Raw genomic sequence first — 19339 nt, forward strand, 5'->3', positions numbered from 1 at the left:
GGAGTTCTCTTTCCTCATCCTCTAATCCCTCTGGGGAGGATTGGTGTCATTACTAAGGCTTTGTTGCCCATAGCGGATGGGTTTGGGTTTTGTTATTTTATTATTTTTTAATGGTAAGCCTGATTTGGCTTCTTCAGAAACCTGTTTAATCTGAAGGCAAGTTAGTGAACTCCCTTCCAGGTTGTCCCAGGAAAGAATAAAAACCATAAAAATGGAGATCCTGATCACCATGGTGAACTGAGGCAGCTTCTGCTGTGGCTCTTCTCTTGGACAAGCAGGGTAAAATCCCCCGGGTCATTGGGAGACCTTATTTTGTTAAAAGTTCTTTCCTTGTGTTTGACAAAATAAACCTTACACCTTATCCTAGATGCACTCTCAGCAGTTACTGTCTTACTGTCCCCAGCAGTCTGCTTCCTTCTGGATCCCCCTCTTGGTAGCTGGCATCTCCATCTCATCAGCTGACCCAGGCCTGAGCTAGCCGCAGGCCAAGCTGGGGAGTCTCCTCTCTTTCATCAGCACCTTCACATCCAACCAGACTTCTCGGGAAACCACCAAACCAGCATCTTTTCTACCCTTACACCACCCACGTAGTTCAGCATCATTGTGTGTTGTCTAATTGTTCCCTTCCAGCTGGTTTCCTATTTTGCTTCCAGAAGATCTTTCTAAGTGACCGCTCTGATCACACTGTTCCCTATATAACTCCTCCAGTGGCTCCTGCTGCCCTGGTTCCCCCAGAGGAGGCACAGGCCTTCAGGATCAGGACTGAGCCTTCTTCATCCTTATCCTTTGCGCTTCCCCTCTCTAGAACCTGGCAGTGCAGTGCAGGAACCAGTCCCAGAGCTTGCAAAGCAACTCTCGGTCTGTCAAAGAATTGGTGATGGGCATATCTACACAAAACCATGTCTCCTGGACATCACGACCTTGCTGCTCCCAAATATTGCCTTGTACACCGATTCAATAAATATTTTGATAAATGAATAAATGAGTGCTCTGATATAAGAACAGGGTTAGTTGGCTATACAATAATATAAGAAAAGGTACTTTAGAGAAGAACTAGTGATAGTAAAACTTTTTTTATGCCCTTGAGAAGGTTCATGGTAAAGAAAAGTGGGTTGAACTAATTAACATCTAAGATTATCTCAGCTCTTAAATTCTATGATTTTGTTATCTATGTGACTGCCAGACACCAGGATACAAATATAAATAAAACACAATTCTTGTGCATTAGACATTTTAACTGTTGACTATAGTTTTAAAAAAATCTTTCAATTTGTGCTTTTTTTGAGTAATAATGATAGTGTGTGCGTGTGCGTGCGCGCATATGTATATATTCATATGCATATGTACAGCTGTGAGCACTTTATGTATTGTGAATTGTTTATAACCTTTGTCCATGTATCTACTACAGTATTTGTAAAACTTGATGTGGTTTGTAAAAGTTTTTTGTATATGTTAAATGTTCTGGTTCTTTGTTTTATAAGTATTTTCTCAGTTTGCCATTTGTCTTCCTAAAGGCCTTTCTCATCCTACAATTGTACAAATATTTGTTTGTATTTTTTTCTAGTACTTTATGGTTTCACTTTTCCTTAAAAACACTCTAATCCGCTGAGGATTTGCTCTTGTGTATGGCATGAGTTAGGGATCTGACTTTATTTTTTTCCAGATGTTTAGCCAGTTGTTCTGACACCATTTATTGAATAGTATATACATCTTCCACTGAATGTAGTACTTTTATATCTTCCAACAGATCTCTTTCTTTTTTTTCCCTCCAGCTGAAGAGTGACTGGGCTTTCCTTTCTGGGGTTCAAAGTAATAGCTAGTCACTTCCCATTTATGAACAGGGAACATCACACAGTGTAGAGAAAAAGCACATTTGACCCTTCAAAGAAGCGGTCATAAGTAAGATACAAATTGGGGTAGTCAGTACGCTGTTCAACAGATATTCCCAGGTCTCTGCCTTCCAAATACTTGGTAGGATTGTATTTCCTGACCATTTTAGTTGGCTGAGGCCATCTGCCTAGTTCTGACAAATTGTGAGTGGACGTGACGTGTGTCAGTTTTGGGCCAGAGCATTTAATTGCTGGTGTGAGACTTTTCAGAACTCTCTTTCCTGTTGGCTGATGACATGATATTCAAGATGGCGGCTGCCCCTTTAGCTTGGATCCCTGAATGGCTACGAGGAGCAAAGCCTTCCTGTCCTGTTTTGGACATGTAGTGTGAGCACTAAACAAACCTCACTGGTTATACGCCACCGAGATTTGGAGGCATAACCTAGCCTATCTGGATTTATATACATATTCTCTTTCAGTATTTCAATTTGATTTTTTAGACATCAACTGAACTCAAACTAGAGGCTTCTCTAAGGAGAAGGTATTCTTTCATGTATACTGATTGATACTAGGGAGAAATAAGGTAATTTTAGAAAAAAGTCACGAAATAACAACTTCCTCTATATTTTTTTTCAGGTAATCTGGAGCTCTCAAAATGTTTGCCAAAGCAACAAGGAATTTTCTTAGAGAAGTTGATGCTGGAGGTAACCTGATCACAGTATCAAATTTGAATGACTCTGATAAATTACAACTTCTAAGTCTGGTGACCAAAAAAAAGAGATTGTGGTGCTGGCAGAGACCCAAATACCAGTTTTTATCTGTCACCCTGGGAGATGTACTCACAGAAGACCAGTTTCTGAGTCCAGGTATGTTTCTTTGGTTATATTGTACAATTAGTTCCAGAACAGGAGAGGATTCTTCTTTTAGACACATGTTGTCTTGAGTGACTGTAAGGCGATACCTTATAATCAGTTCTCCTGTTTCTTTGCCTACTGTTTTAAAAATGTATCCTTCCGTAAAATGAGAAAATTCTGCAGGCCTGACATGAAAAGTTATAGCTTAATATTTAAGAAATAATATTGCAGTTTTGGTATAAAAGTACAACATGCTCATTTGTAGATGTTGTGGCCCCTCAGCATGAGTGGGTTGGTTTTACTTCCCCAAATTTGGTTTGGTGTTGAGGTTGATGATGCCACGTATCCATCAGGAGGATGCGAAAAGTTTTATTACTCACATAACGAAGCTTTTCTGGGGACAGCATGGCAGGTTCCCAAGGCTGGTCCAAAAATAGCTAGAGAGAAGGAGGGGATAAGAGATTGGCTCAGATTCTCTAATGAATATGAGGTGTGGTGAGGGTTCTGCATGTAGGCTGGGGCTTATTACAACTTTTCAATTTCCTGCTGGTGCCAATGGAGGGACCACCTAGGGTTTCTTACCCTACTGCCCAGATGTGTAACAGAAAGAAAAGAGGGGGTGGTGGGCTTGAAACATTAAGCATCAAAAATGGGGAGTTTGACTCATTATTACAGAGGAGCATGTATAAAATATAGAAAGGCAAGAAAACAAATCAACAAAAATTCCTCCATCAAGTGTTAATTCCCATTAACACTTGGATTGTATCTTTTCTTTCTCTGCATCTAATTTTTTATAAACAAAATTGGAAACATATTACATATAATTTTTATATACTCCTCATTTATTTATTTATTTATTTATTTTTTTGTGGTACGCGGGCCTCTCACTGTTGTGGCCTCTCCCGTTGCGGAGCACAGGCTCCGGACGCGCACGCTCAGTGGCTGTGGCTCATGGGCCCAGCTGCTCCGCGGCATGTGGGATCTTCTCGGACCGGGACACGAACCTGTGTCCCCTGCATCATCAGGCGGACTCCCAACCACTGGGCCACCAGGGAAGCCCTGCTCATTTATTTTTAATTTTTATTTACTTACTTTTTTGCGGTATGCAGGCCTCTCACTGTTCTGGCCTCTCCCGCTGCGGAGCACAGCCTCCGGACACGCAGGCTCAGCGGCCATGGCTCATGGGCCCAGCCGCTCTGCGGCATGTGGGATCTTCCCAGACTGGGGCACGAACCCGTGTCCCCTGCATCAGCAGGTAGACTCTTAACCACTGAGCCACCAGGGAAGCCCGTGGTGGCTTCTCTTTTTGCAGAGCACAGGCTCTAAGCACACGGGCTTCAGTAGTTGTGGCACGTGGGCTCAGTAGTTGTGCCTCTTGGGCTCTAGAGCGCAGGCTCAGTAGTTGTGGCTCACGGGCTTGGTTGCTCCGCGGCATGTGAGACCTTCCTGGACGAGGGCTCGAACCCGTGTTGCCTGCATTGGCAGGCGGATTCTTAACCACTTCACCCTCAGGGAAGTCCTGTGCTTGTAGATTTTTTGAGATGGCCATTCTGACCGGTGTGAGGTGATATCTCATTGTGGGTTTGATTTGCATTTCTGTAATCATTAGTGATGTTGAGCATCCTTTCATGTGTTTGTTGGCAGTCTGTATATCTTCTTTGGAGAAATCTCTGTAGGGCGTCTGCCCATTTTTGGATTGGGTTGTTTTTTTTTTGGTATTGAGCTGCATGAGCTGCTTGTATATTTTGGAGATTAATCCTTAGTCTGTTGCTTCATTTGCAAATATTTTCTCCCATTCTGAGGGTTTTCTTTTCGTCTTGTTTATGATTTCCTTTGCTGTGCAAAAGCTTTTAAGTTTCATTAGGTCCCATTTCTTTGTTTTTATTTCCATTACTCTAGGAGGTGGATCAAAAAAGATCTTGCTGTGTTTTATGTCAAAGAGTGTTCTTCCTGTGTTTTTGTCTAAGAGTTGTATAGTGCCCCATCTTATATTTAGGTCTCTAATCCATTTTGAGTTTATATTTGTGTATGGTGTTAGGGAGTGTTCTAATTTCATTCTTTTACATGTAGCTGTCCAGTTTTCCCAGCACCACTTATTGAAGAGACTGTCTTTTCTCCATTGTGTATCCTTGCCTCCTTTATCATAGATTAGTTGACCATAGGTGCATGGGTTTATCTCTGGGCTTTCTATCTTGTTCCATTGATCTATATTTCTGTTTTTGTGCCAGTACCATATTGTCTTGATTACTGTAGTATAGTCTGAAGTCAGGGAGTCTGATTCCTCCAGCTCTGTGTTTTTCCCTCAAGACTGCTTTGGCTATTCGGTGTCTTTTTTTTTTTTTTGCGGTACGTGGGCCTCTCACTATTGTGGCCTCTCCCATTGCGGAGCACAGGCTCTGGATGCGCAGGCTCAGCGGCCATGGCTCACGGGCCCAGCCGTTCCGTGGCATGTGGGATCTTCCCGGACCGGGGCACGAACCCGTGTCCCCTGCATCGGCAGGCGGACTCTCAACCACTGCGCCACCAGGGAAGCCCTATTCGGGGTCTTTTGTGTCTCCATACAAATTTTAAGGTTTTGTGTTCTAATTCTATAAAATATGCCATTGGTAATTTGATAGGGATTGCATTGAATGTGTAGATTACTTTGGGTAGTACAGTCATTTTCACAATATTGATTCTTCCAATCCAAGAACATGGTTTATCTCTCCATCTGTTGGTTTCTTTCATCAGTGTTTTGTAGTTTTCTGCATACTGGTCTTTTGTCTCCCTAGGTGGGTTTATTCCTAGGTGTTTTATTCTTTTTGTTGCAATGGTAAATGGGAGTGTTGTCTTAATTTCTCTTTCAGATTTTTCATCATTAGTGTATAGGAATGCAAGAGATTTCTGTGCTAATTTTGTATCCTGCTACTTTACCAAATTCATTGAGTAGCTCTAGTAGTTTTCTGGTAGCATCTTTAGGATTCTGTATGTACAGTATCATGTCATCTGCAAACAGTGACAGTTTTACTTCTTCTTTTCCTATTTGTATTCCTTTTATTTCTTTTTCTTCTCTGATTGCCTTGGCTAGGACTTCCAAAACTCTGTTGAATTATAGTGGTGAGAGTGGATATCCTTGTCTTGTTCCTGATCTTAGAGGAAATGCTTTAAGTTTTTCACCATTGAGAATGTTGTTTGCTGTGGGTTTGTCGTACATGGCCTTTAGTATGTTGAGGTAGGTTCCCTCTATGCCAGCTTTCTGGAGAGTTTGTATCATAAATGAGTGTTGAATTTAGTCAAAAGCTTTTTCTGCATCTATTGAGATGATCATATGGTTTTTATTCAATTTGTTAATATGGTGTATTGCATTGATTGATTTGCATATATTGAAGAATCCTTGCATCCCTGGGATAAATCCCGCTTGATCATGGTGTATGATCCTTTTAATGTGTTGTTGGGTTCTGTTTGCTAGTATTTTGTTGAGGATTTTTTCATCTATATTCATCAGTGACATTGGTCTGTAATTTTCTTTTTTGGTAGTATCTTTGTCTGGTTTTGGTATCAGGGTGATGGTGGCCTCATAGAATGAGTTTGGGAGTTTTCCTTCCTCTGCATTTTTTTGGAAGAGTTTGAGAAGGTTGGATGTTAGCTGTTCTCTAAATGTTTTATAGAGTTCACCTGTGAAGCCATCTAGTACTGGACTTTTGTTTGTTGGAAGATTTTTAATCACAGTTTCAATTTCTTTTTTTTTTTAAATCTCATTCTAAATTTAATCAGTAGGAAAAATATGCAATAACAAAGAATATTTTTTCTTTTTTTCCCACAACTCACACACACACACACTGTATTTTATTTTTACAAGAGATAAACTGACACCAAGCATTGTAAATGGATGACCACAACAAAAGCAACAATGATTGCAATTACCGAACACAAAATACACTCATAGTATGTCATAATATTGACATTCAGTCCAGTAATACTCCACTGTAACAGCTCCTTTACTTTGCAGTGAAAATTGATTTGTGTATTTTTTGCCTCTGAGTCCTTGTGGGATTTTTTTTTTTTATTCAAAGAGAAAGTCACAACAATTATAATCATCCTCATCAGTTCACTCAGTCCCATGTAATTAATTTTCTTTTATCTTGATCTTTTGTTAGAACTTCTATGAATTCATCAGTTTTCCATTAGAGTTCTGAAAATGCTTATTCATTCAGTTCAGCAGTATAGTCAGTTACCAGAAACCTGTTCTTGTCAGAGTCTTTTCCATAAATTCCTTGAAGATGAGATCCTTTTATGGGAACATTTTTGTAAAAGCATCAGAGTACACCCAGAACTGTCTGTAAATGACAAAAGACTTAAAAATGACCACAGTTAAAGATTTGATGAAAATTCATAATAATGCAGTTGACAAGGAAATTTAGTTATTTCTGAGATATACGTTTTAAAGTACTAACTAGAATTATGACTTATAACATTATACCAGAATAGGTAAGATTTTTAGAAATTTCATGTAATGTCTGAAGCATTTATATTAACATATTTCCATACAAATAACCCAAAGAAAGTTTAGTATTAGTTTTTTTGTTTGTTTTTTTATACTGCAGGTTCTTATTAGTCATCAGTTTTATACACATCAGTGTATACATGTCAATCCCAATCGCCCAATTCAGCACACCACCATCCCCACCCCACTGCGGTTTTCCCCCCTTGCTATCCAATATGTTTGCTCTCTACATCTGTGTCTCAACTTCTGCCCTGCAAACCGGTTCATCTGTACCATTTTTCTAGGTTCCACATACATGCGTTAACATACAATATTTGTTTTCCTCTTTCTGTCTTACTTCACTCTGTATGACAGTCTCTAGATCCATCCACATCTCAACAAATGACTCAGTTTCGTTCCTTTTTATGGCTGAGTAATATTCCATCGTATATATGTACCAAAACTTCTTTACCCATTCGTCTGTTGACGGGCATTTAGGTTGCTTCCATGGCCTGGCTATTGTAAATAGTGCTGCAATGAACATTGGGGTGCATGTGTCTTTTTTTTTTTCTTTTTCTTTTTTTTTTTTGCGGTACATGGGCCTCTCACTGTTGTGGCCTCTCCCGTTCCGGAGCACAGGCTCCGGATGCGCAGGCTCAGCGACCATGGCTCACGGGCCCAGCCGCTCCACGGCATGTGGGATCTTCCCGGACCTGGGCACGAACCCGCGTCCCCTGCATCGGCAGGCAGACTTTCAACCACTGTGCCACCAGGGAAGCCCCGCATGTGTCTTTTTGAATTATGGTTTTCTCCGGGTATATGCCCAGTAGTAGGATTGCTGGATCATATGGTAATTCTATTTTTAGTTTTTTAAGGAACTCATACTGTTCTCCATAGTGGCTGTATCAATTTACATTCCCACCAACAGTGCAAGAGGGTTCCCTTTTCTCCACACTCTCTCCAGCGTTTGTTGTTTGTAGATTTTCTGATGATGCCCATTCTAACTGGTGTAAGGTGATACCTCATTGTAGTTTTGATTTGCATTTCTCTAATAATTAGTGATGTTGAGCAGCTTTTCATGTGCATCTTGGCCATCTGTATGTCTTCTTTGGAAAAATGTTTATTTAGGTCTTCTGCCCATTTTTTGATTAGGTGGTTTTTTTTTTTAATATTGAGCTGCATGAGCTGTTTATATATTTTGGAGATTAATCCTTTGTCCGTTGCTTCATTTGCGAATATTCTCTCCCATTCTAAGGGTTGTCTTTTCATCTTGTTTATGGTTTCCTTTGCTGTGCAAAAGCTTTTAAGTTTCATTAGGTCCCATTTCTTTGTTTTTGTTTTTATTTCCATTACTCCAGGAGGTGGATCAAAAAAGATCTTGCTGTGATTTATGTCAAACAGTGTTCTACCTATGTTTTCCCCTGAGAGTTGTATAGTGCCCTGTCTTACATTTAGGTTTCTAATCCATTTTGAGTTTATTTTTGTGTATGGTGTTAGGGAGTGTTCTAATTTCATTTTTTTACATGTAGCTGTCCAGTTTTCCCAGCACCACTTATAGAAGAGACTGTCTTTTCTCCATTGTGTATCTTTGCCTCGTTTGTCATAGATTAGTTGACCAAAGGTGTGTGGGTTTATCTCTGGGCTTTCTATCTTGTTGCATTGATCTGTGTTTCTTTTCTTGTGCCAGTACCATATTGTCTTGATTACTGTAGCTTTGTAGTATAGTCTGAAGTCAGGGAGTCTGGTTCCTCCAGCTCCGTTTTTTTTCTTCAAGACTGCTTTGGCTATTCGGGGTCTTTTGTGTATCCATACACATTTTGACGTGATTTGTTCTAGTTCCGTAAAAACTGCCGTTGGTAATTTGATAGGGATTGCATTGAATCTGTAGATTGCTTTGAGTAGTATAGTGATTTTCATAATATTCTTCCAATCCAGGAACATGGTATATCTGTCCATCTGTTGGTATCATCTTTTATTTCTTTCATCAGTGTCTTATAGTTATCTGCATACAGGTCTTTTGTTTCCCCAGGTGGGTTTATTCGTAGGTGTTTTATTCTTTTTGTTGCAATGGTAAATGGGAGTGTTTCCACATAATTTCTCTTTCATATTTTTCATCATTAGTGTATAGGAATGCAAGAGATTTCTGTGCATTAATTTTGTATCCTGCAACTTTACCAAATTCATTGATTAGCTCTAGTAGTTTTCTGGTGGCATCTTTAGGATCCTCTATGTATAGTATCATGTCATCTGCAAACAGTGACAGTTTTACTTCTTCTTTTCCAATATGTATTCCTTTTATTTCTTTTTCTTGTCTGAGTGCCGTGGCTAGGACTTCCAAAACTCTGTTTTATAATAGTGGTGAGAGTGGACATCCTTGTCTTGTTCCCGATCTTAGAGGAAATGCTTTCAGTTTTTCACCATTGAGAATGATGTTTGCTCTGGGTTTGTTATATATGGCCTTTATTATGTTGAGGTAGGTTCCCTCTATGCCCACTTTCTGGAGAGTTTTTTTAATCATAAATGGGTGTTGAAATTTGTCAAAAGCTTTTTCTGCATCTATTGACATGATCATATGGTTTATTTATTTATTTTTTTGCGGTACGCAGGCCTCTCACTGTTGCGGCCTCTCCCGTTGCGGAGCACAGGCTCTGGATGCGCAGGCTCAGTGGCCATGGCTCACGGGCCTAGCTGCTCCGCGGCATGTGGGATCTTCCCAGACTTCGGCACGAACCTGTGTCCCCTGCATCGGCAGGCAGACTCTTAACCACTGCGCCACCAGGGAAGCCCGATTATATGGTTTTTATTTTTCAATTTGTTAATATAGTGTATCCCATTGATTGATTTGCGTATATTGAAGAATCCTTGCATCCCTGGGATAACTCCCACTTGATCATGGTGTATGATCCTTTTAATGTGTTGTTGGATTCTGTTGCTAGTATTTTGTTGAGGATTTTTGCATATATATTCATCAGTGACATTGGTCTGTAATTTTCTTTTTTGGTAGTATCTTTGTCTGGTTTTGGTATCAGGGTGATGATGGCCTCATAGAATGAGTTTAGGAGTCTTCCTTCCTCTGAAATTTTTTTGGAAGAGTTTGAGAAGGTTGGGTGTTAGCTGTTCCTTAAATGTTTGATAGAATTCACCTGTGAAGCCATCTAGTCCTGGACTTTCGTTAGTTGGAAGATTTTTAATCACATTTTCAATTTCATTACTTATGAGTGGTCTGTTCATATTTTCTATTTCTTCCTGGTTCAGTCTTGGAAGGTTATACCTTTCTAAGAATTTGTCCATTTCTTCAGGTTGTCCATTTTATTGGCATACAGTTGCTTGTAGTAGTCTCTTAGGATGCTTTGTACTTCTGCAGTGTCTATTGTAACTGCTCCTTTTTCATTTCTAATTTTATGGATTTGAGTCCTCTCCCTCTTTTTCTTGTTGTGTCTGGCTAATGGTTTATCAATTTTGTTTATCTTCTCAAAGAACCAGCTTTTACTTTTATTGATCTTTGCTATTGTTTTCTTGGTTTCTATTTCATTTATTTTTGCTCTGATCTTTATGATTTCTTTCCTTCTGCTAACTCTGGGTTTTGTTTGTTCTTCTTTCTCTAGTTCCTTTAGGTGTAAAGTTAGATTGTTAATTTGAGATATTTGTTTCTGGAGGTAGGCTTGTATAGCTATAAACTTCCCTCTTAGCACTGCTTTTGCTGCATTCCGTAGGTTTTGGATTGTCGTGTTTTCATTGTCATTTGCCTCTAGGTATTTTTTGATTTCCTCTTTGATTTCTTCAGTGATCTCTTGGTTATTTAGTAACGTATTGTTTAGCCTCCATGTGTTTGTGTTTTTTACGTTTTTTCCTCTGTAATTGATTTCTAATCTCATAGCATTGTGGTCAGAAAAGATGCTTGATATGATTTCAATTTTCTTAAATTTACTGAGGCTTGATGTGTGACCCAAGATATGATCTATCCTGGAGAATGTTCCATAAGCACTTGAGAAGAAAGTATAATCTGCTTGTTTTGGATTGAATGTTCTATAAATGTCAATTAAATTATCTGGTCTATTTTGTCATTTAAAGCTTGTGTTTCCTTATTAATTTATTGCTTGATGATCTGTCCATTGTTGTACGTGAGGTGCTAAATTCCTGCACTATTGTGTTACTGTTGATTTCCTCTTTTGTAGCTGTTAGCAGTTGCCTTGTGTATTGAGATTCTCCTATGTTGAGTGCATATATATTTATAATTGTTATATCTTCTTGGATTGATCCCTTGATCATTATGTAGTGTCCTTCCTTGTCTCTTGTAACATTCTTTATGTTAAAGTCTATTTTATCTGTTATGAGTATTGCTACTCCAGCTTTCTTTTGATTTCCGTTTGCATGGAATATCTTTTTCCATCCCCTCACTTTCAGTCTGTATGTGTCCATAGGTCTGAAGTGGGTCTCTTGTAGGCAGCATATATCTGGGTCTTGTTTTTGTATCCATTCAGCAAGCCTGTGTCTTTTGATTGGAGCATTTAATCCATTCACATTTAAGGTAATTATCAATATGCATGTTCCTCTTACCATTTTCTTAATTGTTTTCAGTTTCTTATTGTAGGTCTTTTCCTTTTCTTGTGTTTTCTGCCTAGAGAAGTTCCTTTAGCATATGTTGTAAAGCTGGTTTTGTGGTGCTGAATTCTCTTAGCTTTTGCTCGTCTATAAAGGTTTTAATTTCTCCATTGAATGTGAATGAGATCCTTTCTGGGTAATCTTGGTTGTAAGTTTTTCCCTTTCATCACTTTAACTATGTCCTGCCACTCCCTTCTGGCTTGCAGAGTTTCTGCTGAAAGATCAGCTATTAACCTTATGGGGATTCCCTTGTATTTTATTTGTTGCTTTTCCCATGCTGCTTTTAATATTTTTTCTTTGAATTTAATTTTTGGTAGTTTGATTAATACATGTCTTGGCCTGTTTCTCCTTTGATTTATCCTCTATGGGACTCTCTGCACTTCCTGAACTTGACTATTTCCTTTCCCACGTTAGGGAAGTTTTCAAGTATAATCTCTGCAAATATTTTCTCACACCCTTTCTTTTTCTCTTCCTCTTCTGGGACCCCTATAATTAGAATGTTGGTGCGTTTCTTGTTGTCCAGAGGTCTCTGAGACTGTCCTCAGTTCTTTTCATTCTTTTTTCTTTATTCTTCTCTGAGGCAGTTATTTCCACTCTTTGATCTTCCATTTCACTTATCCGTTCTTCTGTGTCAGTTATTCTCCTATTGACTCCTTCTAGAGTATTTTTAATTTCATTTATTGTGTTGTTCATCACTGTTTGTTTGCTCTTTAGTTCTTCTCGGTCCTTGTTAAACGTTTCTTGTATTTTCTCCATTCTATTTCCAAGATTTTGGATCATCTTTACTAACATTACTCTGAATTCTTTTTCAGGTAGACTGCGTAGTTCCTCTTCATTTGTTTTGTCTGGTGGGTTTTTACCTTGCTCCTTTATCTGCTGCATATTTCTCTGTTTTCTCATTTTGTTTAACTTACTGTACTTGGGGTCTCCTTTTCGCAGGCTGCAGGTTTGTAGTTCCCATTATTTTTGCTGTCTGCCCCCACAGGGTGAGGTGGGTTCAGTGGCTTGTGTAGGCTTCCTGGTGAAGGGGACTAGTGCCTGTGTTCTGGTGGGCGGGGCTGGATCTTGTTCTTCTGGTGGGCAGGGCTGCATCCGGTGGTGTGTTTTGGAGTGTCTGTGAACTTAGTATGACTTTAGGCAGCCTCTCTGCTAATGGGTGGGGTTGTGTTTCTGTCTTGCTAGTTGTTTGGCGTGGGGCATCCAGCATTGGACCTTGCTGGCTGTTGGGTGGAGCTGGGTCTTAGTGTTGAGATGGAGATTTCTGGGAGACCTCTCGCCAATTGATATTATGTGCGGCCAGGAGGTTTCTGGTGGTCCAATGTCCTGGACTCAGCCCTCCCACCGTGGAGGCTCATGCTCAACATCCGGCTGGAGCACCAAGACCCTGTTAGCCACACGGCTCAGAAGAAAAGGAAGAAAGAAAAAAACCCCAAAAAGCAAAAACTAAAAAATGGACAGAATCCTAGGACAAATGGTAAAAGCAAACTTATACAGACAAAATCACACAAAGAAGCATATACATACACACTCACAAAAAGAGAAAAAGGAAAAAAATATATATATATTAAAAAAAAAAGGAAGAGAGCAACCAAACCAATGAATATATCCACCAATGATAATAAGCACTAAATACTAAACTAAGATAAACATAAAACCAGAAACAAATCAGATGCAGAGAGCAAACCCCAAGTCTAGGGTTGCTCCCAAAGTCCACTGCCTCAGTTTTGGGAACATTCGTTTCTATTCAGGTATTCTTCAGATGCAGGGTTTATCAAGTTGATTGTGGGGATTTAATCTGCTGCTCCTGAGTCTGCATGGAGAAATTTCCCCTCCTCTGTTCTCACAGCTCCTGGGGTTCAGTGTTGGTTTTGGCTTCGCCTCTGCGTGTAGGTCACCCTCAGGAGTCTGTTACTCACCCTTACAGAAGGGGATTAAAGCAGCAGCTGATTAGGGCTCTCTTGCTCACTCAGGGCAGAGGAGGGAGGGGTTTGGTAGTCATAATTGGAACGCGAGGTGAGCCTCTGGCGGCAGAGGTCGGCATGACGTTGCAACAGCCTGAGGCGCGCCGTGTGTTCTTCTGGGGAAGTTGTCCCTGGATCATGGAACCCTGGCATTGGCGGGCTGCACAGGTTCCTGGGGGATGTGGATAGTGACCTGCACTTGCACACAGAATTCTTGGTGGCAGCGGCAGCAGCGTTAGCAGTTTATGCCCGTCTCTGGGGTACAAGCTGATAGTCGTGTCTCGTGCCTGTCTCTGGAGCTCTTTCAGGTGGTGCTCTGCCTTCTGTGGGCACGCTGGGAAGGGATCCCCTCTCCTCGCGCATCCCGAAACAAAGGTCTCGTCTCTGGCAGGTCCAGACTTTTTCTTGGATTCCATCCTGGCTAGCTGTGGCACACTAGCCCCCTTCAGGCTGTCTTCACGCAGCCAACCCCAGTCCTCTCCCTGGGGTCTGGCCTCTGAAGCCCAAGCCTCAGCTCCCAGCCCCCACCTGCCCTGGTGGTTGAGCAGACAAGCCTCTCAGGCTGGTGGGTGCTGGTCAGCACCAGTCCTCTGTGTGGGGATCTCTCCGCTTTGCTCTCTGCACCCCTATTGCTGCGCTGTGCTCTGTGGCTCTGAAAATTACCCCTGCCCAACCCCCATCCCTGCCAGTGAAGGGGCTCCCTAGTGTGTGGAAACCTTTCCTCCTTCACAGCTCCCTCCCACTGGTGCAGGTCCTGTCCCTATTCTTTTGTCTCTGTTTTTCCTTTTTTTTTTTTTTGCCTTACACAGGTACGTGGGGAGTTTCTTGCCTTCTGGGAAGTCTGAGGTCTTCTGCCAGCGTTCAGCAGGTGTTCTGTAGGAGTTGTTCTACGTGTAGATGTATTTTTGATGTAATTGTGGGGAGGAAGGTGATCTCCATGTCTCACTCCTCTGCCATCTTGAAGGTCTCCCTTTTTCTTATTGAGATATCTTTGATTTACAATATTATATTAGTTTCAGGTGTACAATATAGTGATGCAAAATTTTTATAGATAATACTCCATTTATAGTTATTAGAAAATATTGGCTATATTCTCTGTGCTGTGTAATATATTCTTGTAGCTTATTTATTTTATACATAGCAGTTTGTACTTCTTAATCCTCTACCCCCACTTCCCTCTCCCCTTTGGTCACCACTAGTTTGTTCTCTATATCTGCGAGTCTGTTTCTTTTTTATTATTTGCACTAGTTTTATTTTTTTAGATTGTACATGTTAGTGATAACATACAGTGTCTTTCTCTGATTTATTTCACTTGGCATAATACCCTCCAAGTCCATCCATGTTGTTGCAAATGGCAAAATTTCATTCTTTTCTATGGCTGTGTAGTATTCCATTGTGTGTGTGTGTGTGTGTGTGTGTGTGTGTGTGTGTGTGTACCACATCTTCCTTATCCATTCTTCTGTTGATGGACACCTAGGTTGCTTCCATATCTTGGCAATTGTAAATAATGCTGCTATGAACATTGGGGTGGCATAGATTCTTAAAGATAGAATTACTGGACCAGAGGTTGGGAACTTTTCGAAGACTTTTGGTACTTATTCCTACACTGCTTTTTGGAACATGGTGATATATGAAAGCACCATCAGCTCTTAATTATTGGACTAGATGATGTTTGAGTCTTCTTTCAGCCCTAAAGTTCTCTAATTTTGTGATTGCATCTCCCTTAAAGGGAAAAAGTGATAGAGGAGATAACTTGAGTTGACAAATAATCTCCTTTCTTCCAGCTCAGCATTCTAGCCAATGCTTTCTTCAGCCAGGCTCATTATCAGAGCTGTCAGACAATGGGCAAGTGAATTGATATTAATTTTATGTCATGTTTTCCCCCTGGATGTCTGGTAGAACTCTTACTGAGTAGTGTAATAACTAAATATAAGGAAAGGCAAGAGAAAAAAAAATTCACAGAACAGACCATGGACCCCTGAGTAATTGGAATTTCACCGCTCTGTGCTGTTAGCTGCTTCTTCCGTGGTGTCCTGAGAGCTGTTGTTAGATGGGTCAGGCCGGTTGCAGTCCCTGCAGATTAGGAAGTCCCACATATGCTCATCATCTGAGACCAGAGCTCGTGCCTGGTTCTGTGTCCTGTTGCTGTTAGGGCTGTGATGAGAGGTGCCCACTACTTTGTCTTCTGAGCAGATTCATGATGCCTCACCTTTGTTAATTCTTGCCCCTGGCAACCACACTGGAGTGTTATGTTGCCCGGGGTGCGGAGGTTGGAGGGTGGTGACTTGGTTGTCCTACCCATGGCCTGTTGGCTTCCTCACTTTTCCCTTCCACCTGCAGCAGTGGATAACTCGATGCAGACGTGTGTGCAAACGACATCTGGTTCGGAGGTGTGTCTAGTGTGGCATTTTGCAGTACACAGACAGTCTTGATTGTCCTTACCTGCTGTGGGATCCAGTTTTGGGGTCAGAGTTTTCAGGAGTGGTAATACGCCTGATTGGGGCCAGAACAGGGATCTAAGGGTAGAATTTCTGTCTGTGTGGTACTTTATACAATCTAGGACTGTCCTGTTTATCAGGAAATGATGTTGCTTTGGCCTAAACCCAGTGGATAGATTGAGCACTTGCTATGTGCTAGGCTCTGTATACATCAACTTCCAGTAGAACCCATCAGGTAGGTATTATTAATTATCTACAAATTACATATGACAAACCTGAGGTTCAGGGTGATGGATGTTACCCAAGGTCTCCCAGCTAGGTGTATTAGACTAGTGATAAAATCTTGAGCTCTTAACAGCTGCTATATGCTGCTTCCGAAAGCATTTCCCAGAGTGTTTGTGTTCTCAAGATGTGACTAGGAGAAGGCTGTGACTTGGGGGCATTTTCCTAAGCTTCTTATTTTTCATGGAGATGATTCTCTACTTGGTAAATTTCACAGATAATGAATGGTGATTAATTCTCATTAACCCTGGTTGAGGTATAGGTTTTGTTGCCTGGGGTGAAAGAAATACAGGTGTTGGGGGCAGTGGCTGGATGGAAAGAAACGTTTCAGACTCCAGTCGGATTTGAATCCCTTATGAAGTGCCACCAGGAGCCCAGGAGAGCCTTGGGTCAGGAAAATGGAAAGGGCCGAGTATGAAGTTCCTGAGAGCCTCTCAGTGTAACCTTCCTGAATGATGGTGACTGAGACCATTTTTATGGTAGTATTTGGTTCAATTAAAAATGAGAACAGTAGAAATCTGGAGACATGTGAAGGCTAGCAGTTCAAGTCTGAGATCATCAGATATTTATGTTTAGTGTTCAGACAAAAAAGGGCAGATCCTGAAGGCAATCTGCTAGCCATCGCCTGGTATGACCACATGAGTGGATTGAAGCTGGGACAGCAGCTGGGTGGTGGCATCTTTCTCAGTGTCTGGGAAGCCAGGAAGGAAGAATGGGGAGTCTGGAGCTCGTGTGTTCCAAGATGGTGTTCGAAGCAGGGAGGAAGGGCATGCCCACTGACTTTATCAGGAACACAGAGATAAGGAATTGCTTGATAAGGAATTGCAAGACTGGGTGGAGGTCAGATATAAACAGGTAAATATGGGGAGAACTGTTTCAATGGAGATGGTAATGAAGGCCAGGGCAGTGTTCTCCAAGGCCACCAGTGAGAAGGGAGGATGCCCGAGGACAGGTTCAGGCATCTGACCTGCAAGATACTGAATCAGGCAGGCCACTCCCTGGGCAGAGTGATGGGCTGCTATCTTCTCTGTGCTTTGGTGTCATCCTCATCTAGTCCCTTCATCCTGGAAAAGTACATATTTAACATGTCCTATTTCTTTACCTGGATAGTAGTTAAACAGATGTTTGCTTTAAAATTATTCATGAAACTCTATAGATACTTTTTGTGCACTTGTCTATATGTGTGTATATTGGAATTGAAAGATGAAAAAACAAAAAAGTGCCCAGTAGAGTCCCTGCCCACCAGTGCATGCCACGCTCTTAGCACCCAGGTTCTTTTGCCCACACACACAGCGCGGCCATCGGCTTTCCATTCTGCGTGCAGACCTCATGTTTCCCACGGGTTTCTGCAGGATTGGAAAGCTAGGTGACCTGAGGCACAGAGGTGGCCGTTTTGTCATTAGATTCCTCTGCATGTCTCATTCACTGTAGTGGTCGTGGAGTCAGACTTTGTGAAGTACGAGGGCAAGTTTGAAAACCATGTGAGTGGGACCCTGGAGACGGCACTGGGGAAGGTCAAGCTGAACATTGGTGGCAAAGGCCTCGTGGAGAGTCAGTCCTCGTTTGGAACCCTGAGGAAGCAGGAGGTGGACTTGCAGCAGCTCATTGGAGTTGCCCAGGAGAGGTAATGGGAATTCTGCTTGGCATTTTGGACTTTGACATGTCTCTCATTGAAAGGTCGTTCTGTGGGACGTTGGCTAGAAGGGTGACATTGGGATCTTGGCCAATCAGCAAACGTTACTGAATGCCCATGTGCTGAAACTTGATGAGCAGTGCATCCTTTAGTCTGGACGTTGACTGTTCTTAGCCTGAGAGGGGAGACTTGGGAAGCATTTTAAAAGGATGTTACTTCAGACAAATGTGTACTTTGAAGAAATCATACGATTTATAAAATACCAACAGTGAGAACGCTCTGTCCTACGTTTCTGAATATTAATATCAGAAGTAGAAAAATCCCCCTTCTGCCCTGGCTCTTTATGATTTTCTGATGAGGAAAAGGAGAAAGCAGGTGTGGGGGACTTCAGGGGAAGAGCTGGTTTTTAACTCTGAAGTCTTAAAACCCCACGTTTATTCATTGTTTAGATGTCAGTAAATACATTTTACCCCAGTAAAATGATAATACCTCATTATTTTTACCTTATGTTTATTCAACATTCCATAAGTAATTTTGCTGAGTTCCTACGATGTACCACATACTGTTCTACGTGCTGGGGATGCTGCAGTGAACAGAATGCCAACATTTCTGCCCTATATTCTAGCGGGGGAGAGACACAAAACATGCAACTAAGTGAAATATATAGTAGGTTGATGGTGCTCTCTGGAATGGAGAAAAATGTAGCAGAGATGGGGGATAGAACATGCCAGGAATGGGGGCTGATTTGAAAAGGTGGCCAGAGAAAGCATCCTGGAGAAGATGGCATCAGAGCAAAGACCTGAAGCTGGGGATGGGAGCGAGCATAGGAGTGTCCTGGGCAAGAAGGCTGTAGGCAGAGGTGGTGTGATTGGGGCTGAGTAAATAGGGCAAGGGCAGGTGAGGTCAGAGGGCGTAAAGGAACAGTAGCAGGTCCCGTAGGACCTTGCAGGCCACTGGAAAGACTAACTCGTCCTCGGAGTGAGGTGGGAAGCCACTGGAAGATTTTGAGAAGGGAAGTGACAGGATCTGACTTACGTGTTAGAAGGATCCTTCTGGCCGCTGGGCTGAGGAGAGACTGGATGGGTGGGAGCTGGGCATCCAATTGAGAAGTTATTGTAGTAATCCTGACAAGAGATGATATTTCCTCTTGTACAGTAACATAGGTGCATTTTCATGTGTAATTGTATCACCCTTTTTCTTTTAAAATGGAAAATGTCAACCCAAATAAATTAAGAGAAAACTCACTTGTGTTAAGTATAGGTAGCTTATCTCCTCTTT

The 19339-nt window shown here is 41.5% G+C and overlaps 1 protein-coding gene across 1 annotated transcript in view; it reads left to right on the forward strand.

Moving 5' to 3' along the window:
- Window positions 1–2484: 2484 nt before the first annotated feature.
- GSDME (gasdermin E) overlaps window positions 2485–19339 on the forward strand; it is a gene marked incomplete at its 5' end in the record, with an annotated part of 63794 nt that continues 46939 nt past the window's right edge. The window contains 2 exons of the mRNA XM_082662202.1: window positions 2485–2695; window positions 17860–18052. Of these exons, the coding sequence (XP_082518328.1) occupies window positions 2485–2695; window positions 17860–18052 (404 nt within the window). The remainder of the gene's footprint in view (window positions 2696–17859; window positions 18053–19339) is intronic.

Source organism: Grampus griseus (assembly GCF_964374135.1).
Source record: "Grampus griseus genome assembly, chromosome: 9".
Lineage (NCBI taxonomy): Eukaryota > Metazoa > Chordata > Mammalia > Artiodactyla > Delphinidae > Grampus > Grampus griseus.